The sequence below is a fragment of the Cryptomeria japonica genome, chromosome 1 (assembly GCF_030272615.1).
Source record: "Cryptomeria japonica chromosome 1, Sugi_1.0, whole genome shotgun sequence".
NCBI classification, from domain to species: domain Eukaryota; kingdom Viridiplantae; phylum Streptophyta; class Pinopsida; order Cupressales; family Cupressaceae; genus Cryptomeria; species Cryptomeria japonica.
In genome coordinates this window covers 22,786,647-22,804,870 of record NC_081405.1, presented here as the reverse complement: position 1 = coordinate 22,804,870, position 18,224 = coordinate 22,786,647, and the positions used below count along the sequence as shown (strand labels likewise).

Here is an 18,224-nt window from a genome sequence, read left to right as displayed (position 1 = left end):
TGAACTTGCTGGAACACGTCATTGCAAGACGATTGAGTAGGCCTTAGGCTTAAAGTTTATGATCGTGCAATAGAAATCAGAATGAATTCTCTTTGCACAGAATACTGATTCAAGTGAAGAATGGATATTGTTGCTGAACACCAATCTTCATTTCCAATGGCAAAAAGAAACCTCTAATCGAGAGCCTACTTGATTGCACTTGACTATTTTCCAGATTTTTGCTTTATCTTCTACCTTTCAAACTAGTGTTGCAGGGTTTGACACCCTTGGCTTGGGCATGCATATGAACATAACAGGTATGGATATGGATACAATATGGTTCCAATATGGCCTGGATTACATATCCAATAAACTGTAAATTTGCAGTATTGGATACATCAACGTATGGTATTCATGCTGCTTGTGTTGTATCCAAGTCACAACTGTTTAAAGAAATGTAACAAATTTAATATGAAACCTCCAGAAATAATAGATCTACCCTGTCTTTTACATTACACTTTTAAAACTGTAAATTTGAAGTGTTGGATACATCCACGTATGTTGTTCATGCTCCCTGTGTTGTATCCAAGTCACAACTGTTTAAAGAAATGTAACATCTTTAATATGAAACCCCCAGAAAGAATAGATCTACCCCGTCTTTTACGTTACACTTTTAATATGAACAAAATTCTTGTGGAGTTTTCACTGCAAAGTGAAATCAACCAAATTTGAATTTCAGAAATTAAATAACTAGTGCTGCAGTCAAAGCAACTACTTAGATAAACCATTATGCCAATACAAAGCTTGACACTGTTCTTCACTTTTCAATTTAAACAAGAAATCCAGACACATTGATCATAAGTACATGGAACTCAGATTGAATACTTCAAAAAATAATTTTTGCGGTGTAAGCATAGCATCCACTATCAAGCAAAATTATATATATTTATTATTTATGCAGCCTAAAAGCATATATATATATATATATATATATGCTAGAAGCATGAATTAAGATTAGAATGTGACATAGCATCATATAAACAACAAAACCACCATAAACTTATAATTATAGCATCATGATCATACCATCATAGCATCATATGCTTCAAGTTCAATATCAAAATAATAATATTGAGTTTAAGTATCATTTTTTCAACAATTGGAACTATAGTTTTAAAGTTTAATTTATTTCATATAGCACAATTTTGGCTGATCACCATTTTACAAAGTGTCACGTTAACTTTCACAATTTGTTTGAAGACGATTGTGTTAGATGCAAAATGGTCTCTGCAACCTATAACAAAAATTAAAGCCAAAATGATTAGAAATTAAAGACAAATTTTAAAGAAGAATAAACATTACACAATCAAATTATGAACATTGAAAATTAAAAAATCAGAAAATGTATCACTTACCTTCAATAGCTCCGAACTTGAAAAAGATCTAAAATTCCCTTGAGACATGTGGTGGTTTGTGATGAACATTTGGATGTTCTCAGCTTCTACATACACCTGTTTGATCCAATCAATTTTATTCTCAGTCATTTGTAGCATAAGATTAAGTGAGTGGACCGCACAACGTGTCCAAAAGATATGGTGATAACGTTCCTCAACCAACAAACCAACATCTCTACAATTCTTTGCATTGTTTGTTATGACTTGAACAACATTACGGGATCCCATTGTCTCAATTGTAGAGATGAGAATATCTACAATAAGTTGCCCTTTTATTTGGCCCTCACAATCCATGGCTTTCTAAAACATTGCCCCTTTAGGGGACACCACTATGACATTGATCAAGAGACGATTTTTGGAATCTTTCCACCCATTTGAAACAATGGATACATTTGTCTCAGTCCATGAATATCTTATGGGCTTCAATACATCTTCAACCCTCTTGACCTCTCTTTGCAACAAGGTGCCATGTACCTTTTCATCACCTGGGCCCTTATACCCTCTTGGAGCTTCATTAACACTTTTCAACATCTTTTTCCAATATGGGGAGCGAACAACATTGAAAGCCAACCCATTTGCATATATGCATCTTGCTACATCTTGATCGGCAATGTCTCGACGCATTTTGAAATGCACTTTCTAAAGGCCCCTTTGATCTTTTGCGTGCAATGGGTGCTTCACTTTCAGGCTCAGTTGTGGAAAAAATGGGTGGGTTTTAACTATAATATTGGGATTATATGGGGGCTGCATTGGCTTTGATTTTTTTGAAACGGTTTGATTTAATCTATGGAGTTCTCTCGCTATTGCTTCTTCATGCTCCCTAATATATTTTAACACCGTCTTTTGTGGTATAGGCACACTAGTTTTTCTAGGGCATTTTTTGATGCCTCTTCGTAGTATTCCACACAAATGGCCTACCACCCAAAAATATGAACTATTACATTCTTTATCACATCCCTAACATTTCCGACGAAATCCCCCACCTCCTATAAGTGGTCGTATAATATCAACATACTTCCACAGGGGAGAATTTGGATTTGTTGTTCATTTATGCCTATGGAGGAGAAGAGGTAGATGCCATTCTAGTTCCTATGACAAGAAATTTTATGAACACATTCAAAAACAAAAACAAAAGAATGGAAAAACATAGGTAAACTAAATCAATAATGTTTCATGGTTGTGAAACAAAATGGTTGAAAAAATGTAAAAAAACTTACCTGTTTAGCCAATGGAAGCTTGCAAATGAGTAGGAATGAAGATCCAACGCTTGATCAAGCTTCAAAAATTGATCTTCAACTCCTATTTGATGCTAGAAGCCAAACTTTTCTCAACTTGCAAGGAAAAAATAGTTGTTTGCAAAAAAATGAGCAAGAATGAACTAAGTGAATGTTATAAAAGTTACTTTTAGGGTTTTGTTTCTAATTTTGAAGTGGTGGACTTCAAAATTTAATCAAATTTTGCAAAAAAAATGATTTTTTTGGGTGCCTAAGCACTCGGCTTTGCTTTGGGTTCTCTTAGGTTAGCCTCGGGTTTGCCCAGGATGAACCGACTCACTTGACATGAACCTTGGCTGGATTGACAATTGTACTGGACTAGAACCCGGACCTAGACCAAATCGGACCGGTACTAGGCCCCTAGGCAGGTGAATCCTGCAACTTAGCTTAAAGCCCATCTTGTTAAAGCTGAACCTCTAAAAATTAACTAAAGTCAAAAAGCTGAAATATTTTAAATTGAAATAACTAATATAAATAAAGTTTGGATAAGAGGTCAATGAAACTAGCTAAAAATAAACACTCTAAAATCAACACTAAAAATAGATCTCCTGCTAAACCTAAAGACCTTTAATTTTGGTGAATTTGGGTCTGACATTTTATGCCTTTTAGCATGCTAAACTCTCTCAATGAGGCCTTCTACTTCATTAGCTGGTTTCAAAATTACTCTCTAGCGAGTTGATTATGCACAAAACCTTGGCATTCTTCTATCATATTATAAGTGATTGGCATTTCCTTTTTCAGTGTTGATCTTTTATGGCAAGATTTAATCAATTCATCCATGTCATGTATCAATGGAAGACCTACCAATTTTTTTCCCAAACTAAGTGGTTAAAATGATCCCTTCACATTATCTTCGACAACCACACAAAATCTAAGTTACCGGATTCTTCTAGTTTAGGTTGGGTCTTGGTACTGGTATTGTTTGGGTACTGGTACAGTTCGGGTTCTTCCTAGGTACGTATTGGATTCTTCCTGGGTACTTGGGTTCTCTATGGCTCCTTCTGTGAAGAACCCATAGAGAACCCAGGCATCTAGGAAGTACCAAGGGCCGTATCCAAGCATAGTTTCATAAACTAAAACCTCAGTTTCACTCCCACAACTTTGTGACAGCATTTTTTATCAGAATATGCCAGCAGGCAAGCAATTAAATATCATTTCAGTTGCTTTTGCGAGCTATACATATGAACACAGGGTTAGCAAACATTTTATCAGCAATACTGAGATTGATTTCAGTTGATTTACATTATGCATACGCAGAAGCTTTTTGCTTATGTTTTGTGAAATCACTTTCCTTGTGTTGTTAATGATTTGGCGTTCTGTCAAATGTTTGAAAAATGAAATTAAACCAGCTTCTACACTTGACACAACTAGTGTTAGTGGCAATCCAATTGATTGTGGTTCAAATGAAATTGAACCAAATGTTGATAGTGACCTTGACTCTTCTGATGAAGAACATGAATATTAAAATCAATTATAATTTGAATTTTCATTGTGTAATGACTTTCTAAAACTTGAGTATTTTCATTTTTGCAAATTATGAATGAGATATCAAAATATTCTATTTTTTGATATTTATTGGCAATTATGGATTTATGAGTATCACTCTTCTTGTAGTTAGACAATGATATAGTCTATAATGTTTGAACATACATACCTACATACATATTTACATACATACATACATACAATGTTTTAACATATATATATATATATATATATATATATATATATATGTATGTACGGACGTACCAATACCCGTACCCATACCTAAGGGAATTTTTTTTTGCCATTCTTGTACCCGTACCCGAATCAGTAACTTAGCATAAAATTGATGAAACAAAACAAACAATGGATTGCCTTCTAGTGTGCAATTTCCCTTGTGTTCTTTACACATTTTCATTCCCAAAACCCAAAGTTCTATTGCTAACTCATGTGCTGAAAGACGTTTTTTTAAGAGTCTTTTTGCATCAGCAAAAACACCCAACCTGACGAATTCCTGCATGTCCAAATATTCAATCAGCTCAAAGTGACATGAGAAATTTTTGCAGACGTATCAGTTGACATTTCATCCTAGCATGGCCGTGTTCTTTTGTGTCACGTTTAATTCCACCAACAATAAAAACGTACCTTGTGGTTCTCCTCTATCTGTCTATGTCACCTGACTAGATTTACATCAACATATTTTTGTAGAGTACAGTTGGTTCCTCCAAAACACAAGGCCTGGATAGTAGTACACCTCGAATACTTGTTAATCCATCGTATTGTGTTCCAATGCTCTTTCCTGGATTGTTCATAAACCTGCCCACAACTTCCACTAAATGGGCAATATCTGGCCTTGTGCACACCATCACATACATCAAGCTACCAACTGTTGATGAATACAGAACCTTAGGCATGTAGTCTCTCTCCTCCTATAACTTATGATCCATCTCCTTAGTCAATTTTAAATGGCTGGGCAATGGTGTACTAACTGATTTGGCATCCTACATTTGAAATCTTTTCAACACCTTTTGCTATGTACTCTGTAATGGCCCCTTATGTATATTCTAAGGAATAAGTGAACAATTAACTTAAAAATCAATTGCAAGGGACTTCTTCCTTATCAAAACACATAATCCTTATGAATCTTATATTGCTGATAATAAATACCACTTAATAGAATGACAATTGATGATCTGTTATAAACATACATCAGTTATGAAACATACACTTAGTATCAATATATGATATTCAAGTATTATCAATCTGCAATATTTGACTCAACTGATTGGATGAAGTATTTGTGTTGTCGCTGATATAGCTTTGGAAATAATGCAATGGCAATCTGATCCAATCTGCAATTATGGAGTGATCTCTGCTCTTCCTAGTATATCGATATAAGATATGCTATGGACCTCCTTATATATGATAGCAATGATGCTCTATTGCTGTGTCTGATTTGGTCTTTAGAAATATGCAAGATAGTGGTGCTGTTCCTGATTTATTCCTTGAATATATGCAACCTGGTTTGATGCCAAAAGGTTGATGCTCAATCGAGCCAATCCAATAATGGATATGAATAAGAAATAGAAGATAAAATCTGGTAATGATTGGAATGGTTCTTGATGTCCTCTTAATATCTTATAAAGAATTGCACCTTTTAGTATTTGGCTCCTCTAAGGTAACCACACCCTATTGAATATTTAATCTGTGATTTGAATAGAGATCGCTCCATAGAACAAGTCAGCCTCTTCTTAAAATCGATTTACAACTTTTGTTTAACACAAACTAATCAGTTTTTGACTTGCATCTCCTCACTGATTCACACCTTCTCTTTATTAATCTGTATCGGCTGCTAATTGCTGGTTCATTATGTAAAATATTAACTCGTTTGCCACCTTAATATTCACTTAATATCATAATGCTTGATTTAAGATTGCTGTACTCATAATGAAACTTGTATTTTGTCTTGGTGATGACAAGATACCATCTCATGGACATATCAGATTATGGATTTACTCTCTGTTATTTGATCACATTGGTTCACTGTAATTGATGGTAAAGGCATGATCTATATGTGTATAAGTTGGGTTATCAGCAAGGTTATCATTTTTGACATCATGTGGCCTCAGTATGTTGTATGCTCTTAAAGTCTTCATTCCTTGATAATGAGAATGGGTGGATATCATATCAAACTTATGAATAAGACGATTTTCCTCAATAAGGTCTTCATGCTTCAGTCTTTATTGGTATCATATCAAAGCGACCTACTTGAACTTCTTAAATACTAATATACTTTGTACAAATTGTTATTTCCTAACTGCTAACTAGTTGAAGGAGTTTCAAGGTTGCCACCATTGATCACATAAGTGTTTTGTTGCTTCTTATTATTAGGTTAAAGATGAGGACATCACATACTCACTCTGAGACAATGTTAATGCACAATTTTTCCTATCTCTTGTTATTATCATGCCAAGGATGCGCTTTGCAACACCCAAATCCTTCATCACAAATGAATTAGCTAATTGTTGTTTAAGCACATTTATATCCTGCATGTTAGATCTTGCAACAAACATGCCATCTACTTACAACAACAAGATAATATAATTGCCATTATCTAGTCTCTTGAAATAAACACAGTGGTTAGAATGACATCTTCTATAACCTTGTTCTATCATAAATTTGTCAAATTTTAAATACCATTGTTGTGGGGCTTGCTTTAGGCCATACAAGCTCTTCTTTGACTTGCATACTAAGTTCTCCTTCCCTTGGACCTCATACCCTTGTGACTACTGCATATAGATCTCTTCCTCGATATTCTCATGGAAAAAAGGTGTCCTTGCATTTAACTGTTCGAGACAAAGTTGAAAATGATAGACTTGACAATAACTTGGCAGGCCCAAAAGTTTTAAAAACTCAAGACTCGGCAAAAACTCAACAATTTTATCAAACATTTTATATGCATAAATGTTTACAAATATTCTTTAAAAACACCTATTACTAAATTTGTTGAGCATATTACTAATTTCCATCATATGTAAATCAAAATTAGAATTTAATACATACCATAGACCAAAAAACTAGTTCAATTCTAAATGAAATATAATGTCACTTCCACTAGCCATTTCATATGTTGAAGTTGCCTTGTCCAAAGAGATTTTTGGCAATTTGTGCAATTATAACATCTAAGTAGGCACACTCAAGAGTTATATCCCAATTCCCTGTCACCCCCTCATTGTAATTAAGTTTTTTATTTGATAGATTCCAATAACTAATGGGGATTTGGGAGTGGAGATCCCAATGAGGTTTGAGGGGTAGTGCCCCTCATGGGGGTTTGGGGGCAATGCCCCCAGCGGGGTTGGGGGCAGCATCCCTCATGGGGTCTAGTGGTAGTGTTTTTTTAATGGCAAGCAAGAAAAAATAAATTATATGAATTTGGAGGAGTTTTTAATACAAAACTCCAATATTTTGCATTTACTCGCAGGTTTAATAGGAAAAAACTGCCATGAGTTTTTTGAAAACTTGTTGGGGAGTTTTTGATTGAATAACTTGCTTGACATTTTGACTTAGGAGTACTTGTAAGTCAAACAAAAAGTCTCTGAGTTTTACAACTATGGTTCAAGATGCAAACCTTCTACTATCACTAGGCTTAAAATAGTTCTAGTGAAGGCATTTTAGCAATAGGAGAAAATATTATTAAAATCTATACCTTTCTTCTATGCAAAGCCCTTTACAAGATGTCTTTCCTTGTGCCTCCTTGCTTCTCCATCTTCTTTCTTCTTCCTGTAAACCCATTTATTCTACTATTCTCTTTTTCCTACAAGAAACTCAACCAAGTCCCAAGTCTGATTTTGTATCAAAGGGTCCATCTTCTCTTTCATGTGTCACTCTCATTTCTTTTTGGTTTTTATCTGCATTGCTTTTTCATAAATTTACGATTCACTAGGATTAACCAACAATACATAGTAAAATGGTGAGTATCTTTTACGGGGTCTACTTAGCCTCGTAGATCTTCTTGTAGGAGTTTGAGGTATGTGCTATTGAACATTTTGATTGTTTGGTAGCTTTGGAGTTTTATTTTCACTGATTTCATCAATCATCGTATATTTTATATTTTCCTTTTCTTTAATCTTTGTATGTCATGTCCTTTTTTCAAAATTTTCCAAAAATAGTAAGTTGGCAGACCCAAAATAGCAAATCAGGACCAGTTGACAGGTTGGGAAATTTGGGGATTTGTTTGAGATTAGAATATTTTTTAAACACCAAATATATTTAAACTTAATTATTTTCCCTACTTGGGCATGGGATCCTCTTTTAGCTTGTTTTTGGCATTTAGTGGCTTATGACAAGCTGAGACAAGTGGTAGTTTGCATTGGGAGTGGAAGAAGACAGGTGACACATGGCTACGGAGGTTATATGCACTTCATGGAGTGGGAATATCTCCTTAGGCATGGGATTCGGTCACCAAACTTGGAAATTGAAGTGGTTTCACATATATGCATGTTTTGGCTTCATTTTGCATCATTCTTGTTGCAGGTTTTCCTAAGTTTTTGCTTGTTTCTATAGTGGCTGATAAATCTGTGGAGAAGGAGATTAAAGAACGAGATGTTTCAAGGTTTCTTGGTGATCTAAGCTAGGATTCGAGGATTACCATTGTATAATCTGATTTTAGAGGTTCACTGTGTTGAATAGTTAGGATTTCTTCTGTTTTATAAATTGATCTTTTGAGTTTGAGTGTGCTATTTGTAGTAGAACTCTAAGGTAGCCTTGGGGCTGTGGGTTTGCTGCAAATATCATGTATTTTGCTGTTATTTATCATATTGAACTCATCTGTGAAGTTATTTGAAGTTATCAGTGTGATAGTGCAGTTTGTAGTGAGATTTGCTCTCAAATTTTGGCTTAATTTGTATGCAGCTTTGTGTTGTTTAATTTAATTGATAAATTTATGGCATAGACAACATTAGACCGTACAAATGATGTTATTTACAGATATTTTTAGTTGAATTTATAGTATGGTGAAGTTTTCATGAGAATGGTGCAAATGGGGTGCATATTTTGTGAGGTTTATTGTTGAATCTTGAATGAAATTTAATTTTATCTTGGCTAAGTTAATGTCAAATGGGTTTTGGATTGTTAAATTTATTAGATGTCCTTCGCTGCAAATTGATTAAGTTAATTAATTTAATTCAGGACATTACATGTATATGACCTTCTCATTGAATTTCACATCTCTACTCCTAATGATTTTGTGATTTTCTTAATCCCATAAGCAATAACCATAATCATTAGAACCATATACATAAAAGTACAGTTCTTGGATTTGGCCTGAAGCGTTGTTCTATTTTCTATATCAATATGGACAAATACTTCACAACAATTTTTTTTTAGAAATGAGTAGTTTACCTTTTTATCTATCCATGCCTCCTCTAGAATACCACCATCCCAAGAACTTGAAGGCCCTCTATTTATTAAGTAAACAACAGTATCCACAGCGTTTGCCTAAGATTGCAAGGGCAATCTTACATTCAACCAAATACTATTTGCATGCTCCATGTTTGTCCTATTCATCCTTTCTAACACTCCACTTTCTTTTGGTGTTCCTAGAACTGTCTTTAGTCTATGAATCTCATGGTATGAACAATAAATATTAAACTCCTTGTTGCAGTACTTCTTGGTAAATATTGTCATTGAAGTCAAAGGTCAAACCTAGTGATTTCACTGAGATATTTCATGGATCTTTGTGCAAAAATCAAATCAGTTTTGAAGCTTAGATTGAAAGCCTCAATGTGCATTGAAATTGAATAAATAAATCGTTATTTTTTCCTAGGGCCAACCTTGCAAAGAAAATTTAAATTAAATTAGTTTTTATGGCTGTTTTTGGGACTGACCCCTTCTGATTTTGGTGCCCTTTTCGGAAAGATGTAACTGTCGGTGAAGGGGCGCACTTGCATATATAGAAAGGAGTTCATTTGGGATTTAGATCATCAAGCAATTCAATGAATATTTTCCCATTCATAGCAGCAGACCTAGAGCAGACCTTAGAAGCATATCTAATATGAATATAAGAGCAGATTTGAAGGAGAATTATTGGAGACCTAAGAGCAGAATTGGAGGATAATTATTGCAGACCTAAGAGCAGAATTGAATGTGAAGTATTGCAAACCCAAGAGCAGAATTGAAGAGTGAATTATTGCAGAACTATGAGCAGACAATATTGAAGATTACAAGCGAAATTCAATAAGTTTTTTTTTGAGCAGATTTGTGGAGTATCAGATCTGATTTAAGAAGAAGATCAACTATTTATCACTTTATTTTTTTATAGGTTGGTGCCTCGCTTTCAAAAAGATTGGTGTCTCTTGCTAAGTTGGTGCTTAGTCATGGGGATTGATGTCTTTGGTGGGTTTGTGTCTACAAAATTTGTAAGAAGTTTCTAATATAAGCTATATTTTGCTGTGGTTTTCTCCCACAAGGGTTCCCACATAAATCATGTGTTCTTTGTGTGTTCCTACTTGCTAGATCTAACATTTGTGGTTGATTAATTTTTGAAGCATTGCTATTGTGGCTAATCAAGTTTTGAAAAGTAAAAGTTTGTTATTATACTGATTCACCCCCTTGCCCCACTCCCCCTTAGTATAACATGTGCTCTACAATTTGTATCAGAGGGGGTTACTTCAGATCATAGTTACAGGACTCCCAGAGTCTGACCCAGACTCGGCGAGTCCCGAGGGGGTCACCTCTGCCGAGGCCAGAGGACCCTGGACTCGGACTCAGCCGAGTCTAGCCGAGTCTGCACAGACTCGCCGAGTCTGTCAGACTCAGCAGACTTTGCTGTGCCAGCACATGACAAAAAGCAAAAAAAAATCTAAAAAGTCTTACTTTTAAAGTATGTGTAGACTCGGCCAGACTTTGCTGTGCCAGCGCATGACAAAAAGAAAAAAAAATCTAATAAGTCTTACTTTTAAGTGCAATAAAGGTGCATATGTTTTCTCTTTTGCCCTAAAAATTCATTTTTTCTGGATTAGTTGGAAGAGAATGAATAGTTACAAAATATTTGATATTTTCTTGATGAATTGTAGTGTAAACCCTTGATTATTTTTTTTGAAAGATTTTGCCAAATATAAAGAGTTTTGACATTTTTTTTGATATGAACGCAAATTAAACTCATCATAGGTGGTGATTGACATGTGACCTGAGGTAATAAAACCATAATACCACCATTTGTGTGCAACTCTGTCTAAATGAAAAGTGGCAAATTTAATTGCCTTATCTTCAGCCATAGGTTTAAGAGCTAAATAGTTATCTAACTTATGCACCCAAGGTCTAGCTAAACAGTTAATCACTACCATTAAAATGATCTAGTGTGACCTTACCCAAAGCATAAGTCCCTCTGAATTGCTGATCCTCTGTAATATGCTCTTCCACCACGTCTTCTTCTGATCCATGAATTCATTGAAGGTTAGATTGCCCTTAAGTGGCTAAGGAAGGGTATCATATTCAGCGTAGGGATGCCTTAACTCATCTACCAATGGTAAAGGAGTTTCATCAACAACCCATAGTGCCTCACTAAATGAAAGTAGGTTGGAGAGGACTAGGAGTGTTTGAATCTGCTGCTATAGGATGCCTTTGATTGTTATTTTGCTGATTGGTAGAACTGCTCTTTGCATTTTGTGTTTGGTTACCCCGTGAAGTGTTTTGATTATTGTGTATATTATTTTGCATGCATTGTCCAATTTTTCCCAGCAACTGAGACATAATATCAAACTTCATTCCCATCCAAGTGTTTGGGCTCAAAGAATGAGCTCTCTTTTTACCTCTACTAGCTATGTTCTCTGTTCACTATCTTTGGGAGGTTCTTGATGCATCCCTAAAATTCCAGAAATTATATCTCCCTTAGGAACTTGTGGGGGCTGCCAATGGCTCTTCCTCTGTTCTCTATGAAAGTATCTTCTTTTCCTCTCACTCATAGAAGTTAAAAATCTGACTATGATCGCTCAGCACAAGCTGACAGGATGATTTGTCCTCTGATACCACTGTAATGAGTACCAGTGATTTTGTTTTTGTCTTTGTTGATGTTAAGTTTAGCATGCAATGTTTTAAAGCTATAAGATTTCCACAATCCATTCAAATCTTGTATGCAGCTTCTGGATTAGATTGTGTGACCAATTTTTTAACCATCAACGTTTCGAATCACACTCCTTAAGCTCTCTTGCATCCTGATGATGAAACATGGAGTGTGATTCGAAATGTTGATGGTTAAAAAATTGCTCACATAATCTAATCCAGAAGCTGCATACAAGATGCAATGTTTTGCCAATATAAAGAATTTGCAAGCAATATTCCAATATGATTGTTTCCCAAACATTCAAAGCAAACATATATATATGAAAAGCAACATGAACATCATCCAAACTGAAAAATAAGAGCTAATGGCACTATTGTTCATTAAATCTGATTTCCCTTCTTCTTCTTTTTTAACTTGGCAACACAAACAAGTAAATACTTGACAAGATGGTATAAATATATAATACCTTCATAATAGCATTCTAGTAGCTGCCTTAGGTCTGATACACCTTCAAATCACCTACAAAAAGGTCATATAAGGAGCTACAAGTCTGCCAAGAAATTTCAGACTTAACACCAATCAATATCATCATAAACAAGTCCCAAAAATACTCAGAAAATGCATCTCAGAAGTCTGCTACAGCAAAGGGCAAATGGTAAGAGTGTTCACTAAGTCAACAAACAACATCAAATCTGCTCCAACCTTAGGAAAATTACACCAGCAACCTCAAATGCCCCAAAATGAAGATTCAGAACCAACAAAACACAAGTTTCAGACCTGCAACAAGTTCCACTTGCCTTGGAGAAATGGTACGGACCCCAAAGGAGGGCGATCAGCCTCCAAAATTCATTTCTTCACTGATTTTGCCAAATAAGTAGTCAATCTTGGTTGCCCAGCTATGAGCAATGCTCAGAAAAAAGACACCCAAAATGATTGCAATTCAACTTTTGGAGATATGAATAGAAATATGATGATTAGTACCTCTGAAAGTGCACTTCAAAACTTAGAAATTTCATTCCAGCACTCTGAAAATGCATCTAATCTTTTCGAAACAATCCACGCATCAAAATAAGAGATGCGGTACCAAAATCCATTAACCCACATCAAAAAACTGAATATAATTATGGAAACATCTGGAAATTAGAGCAGCAACCAGCTAGGGTGGGTCTTTGCCACTGAAACCAGTTATCTAGCAGATGGTTTTCATCCTCCAGACAGTAAAGATGAACTCTGGAAGCAATCCAATAGCGTAACCTTAAGTTGTAATGCAAGCATATGCAAATGAGAGCTCAAAATGTGAATATAAAGAGTGAAAGAGAGATTAGGGCAACCACTCTTCAATTTGAATTCTTTCCCTCCAAAATCGTATTTTTCAAAGCTCAAGCAAATAACCCAAAGAGGGTCGAACCTTTTTGAAGCTCTCAAATAAAACATTTTTAGTTTGATTTTATTTCATTATTCCTCCTTGGCATCACTTTTTTGGAAGCATAAAATAATCCTAATAAAATATTGACTTCCCCATTCCTTGGTGTCAACTTAGGATGTCCAATTGGCCCGTCTTTTAAAACAACTTCAAGTTGTTGAGACATGGACCTGCTAGGACTCAAACCTAGGACCTTCCATACGCTGCTGGAGTGCTCTACCACTGAGCTACTGGCCCCTCTTGGACCAGTCCATCGTCGGTCCGGGTGTGGCTTATTTCCAACACCAACACCCCCCCTTAAGCCACACCTCTCGTGTGCTTGGGGCTCCTAGCCTGGACCTGGCTCAAATACCATGTTGAGACATGGACCAACTAGGACTCGAACCTAGGACCTTCCATACGCTGCTGGAGTGCTCTACCACTGAGCTATTGGCCCCTCTTGGACCAGTCCATCGTCGGTCCGGGTGTGGCTTATTTCCAACACCAACACAAGTCACCATGTTACTAGGCGAGACACAATGGGGTATATTTCATCAAGAAACTTAACGAAGGCTTAGTGAATAAACAAAGTATCTGTTTGAAAACATAAGAACTCACCAAGTCCAAAATTGGAAACCACTGCACTAATGAAAGAGGAATAGAGGCCAAGACCTTGTGCTAAAAATAGCACTTACTAAAAATAGCAATATGCCAAAAATAGAAAGTTTGCCGGAAACTATGAAAATCATGGCAAGAGCTCACCTCGAGACATTGAGTCTTCTAACCACATCCATTTAGCCTGCGGGAACCCAAGAATAGGCTAATGGAAACTCATACTGAGCTAGGTGCAAGAAGGGGTCATGACAAGAATCTCTCATTCTTCATCTGTCATATTTAGGCTTCTCTGTTTTTTTACTAATGATAAGAAAAGATTCTTTTGTTATAGAGAGTCCTCCACTTGCATTTTCAATAGTTGGTAGTTTTGGCTGTTAAACTTATCGACCTAAAACTTGCCATCTCCCATTATTGCTTTTATTCCAACCAAGAACCCTCCTTTTGAGTTAAGTAGCCAAATAAATGTACGGCTCTAATACCAGTAGTTAGTAATAGGATCATAGAGCAATTTACAATAAATAAATGTAAATTTAAAAATATGAAAATAACACAACACGTGGAGACAGATATACGTGATTCACCCAATGTGGATTACATCCACAGATTAACAACCAGTCATTCCTTTTATTTATCCTGCAAATTGAGGGGATACAACCTACAACACATCCACTGTAACTTCTTCTCTCTATCCTAGTCTCCACATGTATAGTAAAATACACAGGTGTAATACAATGCCCTCATAAAAGAGGGTTACCTTCTAGGGCAAGAAAAGTCAACATTACTTCTACTATCAGATCTGTGATCTAATGATGTACTATCCAGATTTACAAAATCAGGCTCCACAACCAACAATACATGTTAAATCAATGCCAACTTTTAAACATTAAAGACAAATTTAAATGGTTTAGATTAGTGTATGTGCACATTTAAAATCAACATAAATAATCACATTACTCTTCATCGAGAGCATTAATGTCATTAACTATTTTGTTGTACTGATGAACATCACTATTTGCACCATGCAAATGCTGCTGTCTAGCAGCCTTATGCTTCTCATCCTTGATTTAGACTTACTTAGGGTTGACGTCTTTTTTTTCCATTAAAACCAGGTTTCGTGTAGAACTCAGTAGCAGATGACTTTCTTGATAAAATATATTTGTGAACATTTTTGTACATGGTAACAGAGATTTATATTATTTCTCTAGCAATGAAAGCCTCCTCTTTACATCTTAAATTTGTATTAGGAAAATGTGTTCTCATGTCTTTTGACATATATGTATCGGTATTCTATTTATGAGTTCCATATCTAGCCATAATCATATTTGGGGGTCTTGAAAAATAGCTATAACTATATCTGACACTGTATCGGTGCCCATGCAAACTATCCAAAACAGATAACCTAGTTTCCTGAACTATTGCTTATGTATAATTCACTTGTATTTATTGGAGAATTCAAGCAAATTAAATTCTATAAGATCAATTTCAATACTCGTCTTGGGTGGAAGGTTTAACTTTTCTTCCTTTATATATATTTTGCAACTAATTTCTGCCCAACAATGGCTCGAGATTCTAGTTGTAGCCTCGTAAAGGCCAAAGAGTTTTCTTTGGCTCCTTGCATCTACTTCAGATTTTTTCATTTTGATTTTAGACTCATTGGGACTAATTCTACATCTTGCTAATTTTGGCTTTATTGTCTCTAATCTAAGAATACACAGCTGGGTTTCTACAGTCATCTTTATTGATTTAATGATGCATTGAATTAAAGATACAGCTATAGATATCGTAAACTATAGTCAGGGATTAAACACTTCCAACTCTATCTTAAGTTGTATATTCTAAAATTGAAAATTATTAGCAAGCATTGTTACCAGATTTGGATGGATCTGGTTCAAACCCGTCTTGATCTGGATACTTGCCAGATTTGTCTGATTTGGTTTCAAGTTTTCAATTCCTATAGAAATTTTACCCATTTTTTTGAAAAATTCTGGATTTCTGATTTTGTTTAGCCTCTAGAACAAATCCAAAATTTCAAACATTAAATGTCGGATAAACAAATTAGTAGCTGAGTAGATCTTCTTTGCTTCATGTTAATGGCTTGTTAATGGTAATTAATGTTTATCTGTGGAGCTCTCAAGTCAAATAGTACCTATCTGGTGCTTGGCTTGGTACTTATTAGCTGATGGGAAGATGTGCATACATATGACATCATTACAAATGGCTTCACCGTAGCCCAACATGATTCACACATGCCAATAGATCAGCTACTCAATTACCTGGTTGTAGCTCATAGATCATTCTGTTAGCGGTAATTTGTGGGGCAATCTTTTATCTGTACATGCTATGTCATTGCACCATCTAGGTAAAGCTTTATGCTTAGAATTGATCAGTGTTGGTAAATTTTATTCATCCGTTTTCATGCCAAATAGAGAAAAATTGTCCTCCCAATCTTGAATATCTGAGATTTACAAGTTACCTATTGCTTTGAATAATCTATACCTTGCATTGAGAAATCTCATGTCTCAGCGATTAAGCTGTCAATGACCAAAATTGAAAGAACTTAGAAGCTTCATTTGGGGTAACTGTTATTATTTTATGTAAGTTTGGAGCTTGGTTTTTGTAGTACCAGTGCCCAAAAATTTAAACAAATTACTAATGAGAAATAGCACCAAATTCATCCTGGCTTGTATTGACCTTTTTTGTGAAATTTGCTTGCAGATTGGAGGAATGACTTTCATCTTTGAGATAAGTAGGAGGCGAAGGGAACAATCTGATAAAAAACACCAGGCCAGAATGCATACATAGTACATGAATAATTCAACGTTAAGATTAATGGAGTATGGCACATTCTTAAGCTTTCCAAATGATTAATTTCTCACATAAAGGATGCCTTGTTTAGTAACCAATGAAAATATACTTGTACAAAACCTTCCAATTTACATGTATTTTATCGGTGATGTTTCTATTGCACTCGGTTTTAAGTTTATCTTCAAATTTGTTGACGGAGGATGACATTTGAAACTTTCCTGACAACTGACAATGTTTGACATCTAGGCCATATTTTACATGTATCATGGATGTTGTAAATCCATATTTAAGGTGATTAAGACTGCCTCTAATTGGTGAAGGCAGTATTTGTTGTACCAGTATGACATATCAATCCAATGATATGAACGCAAATCAAAACATAAGAATTTGATGCATTAGTTTCAGCTGTTTGAGGAATTCTAATGAGTAATGCCTTCAAGGGTCCTCATAAAGTTTCACTGATACAGTTATCCTTGTAAAATTTTGTTTTAAATAAAAAATTTACTTTTGCTTTGAGTCACAGGGACAGTTGCCTTTACATGACTAATCTTAAGCTCATAATATTACATGCATTCAAATATGTAGCATGCCCGCTTTGTCTATATTCTATTATTTTTCTTCGAAGATAGGGAATTAATCACTGCCTTTTGTATAAGCTACATGATTGGGATTGGATGAAATTTGAGTCATTGTCAAAATACCAAACCAAGATGTTTGGTAAGACACTTTTCTTTAACAATAGTTTAGAGGGTTTCAAGAAATCTGCTCCTCTTGAAAAGTGTATGAAAATGATTTAAAAACTATTAAATGTATGACTGAAATGGAAGAGCAAATACTTGTGAAATATAAATCCTTGCAACAAGATAAATTTATATTAGCCCTGAAAAGGGCTTCACATGTTGACTTTGGTTACATTCTAATGGGATTAAGTACAGAAAAATAGTCTTGTCTTAAACAATGTTGGCATCGTGACTCGGACTAATTAAACACTTCATAACCAAAAGGAGCAATATATCATTAAAAAAATGAATTAATTAAATGAATGCCGTTTCTTTGCTAACTTTCTTGCAATTAAGTAATTCACATCTACAATATAAAATACATCTCCACCACAATAATGGACCACGGAACATTTATGGATTTTAAAATTGATT

At 35.1% G+C, this 18,224-nt stretch overlaps 1 protein-coding gene across 9 annotated transcripts in view; it reads left to right on the top strand.

The window, feature by feature from the left end:
* Window positions 1-17,608, top strand: part of LOC131028707 (uncharacterized) — a 148,113-nt gene extending 130,505 nt beyond the window's left edge. For 6 of the 9 annotated variants that reach the window (XR_009372039.1, XM_057959041.2, XM_057959038.2 and 3 more), the window contains one exon: window positions 16,981-17,608. Coding sequence is in view for 6 of the 9 variants with exons in the window: in XM_057959041.2 (XP_057815024.2) it covers window positions 16,981-17,067 (87 nt within the window). In the remaining 3 variants the exon portion in view is untranslated. Of the gene's footprint in view, window positions 1-10,105; window positions 10,509-16,980 lie in introns of all 9 variants that reach the window. The other 3 variants (XR_009102637.2, XR_009372038.1, XM_057959039.2) reach the window with 2 other exon arrangements.
* Window positions 17,609-18,224: the final 616 nt, after the last annotated feature.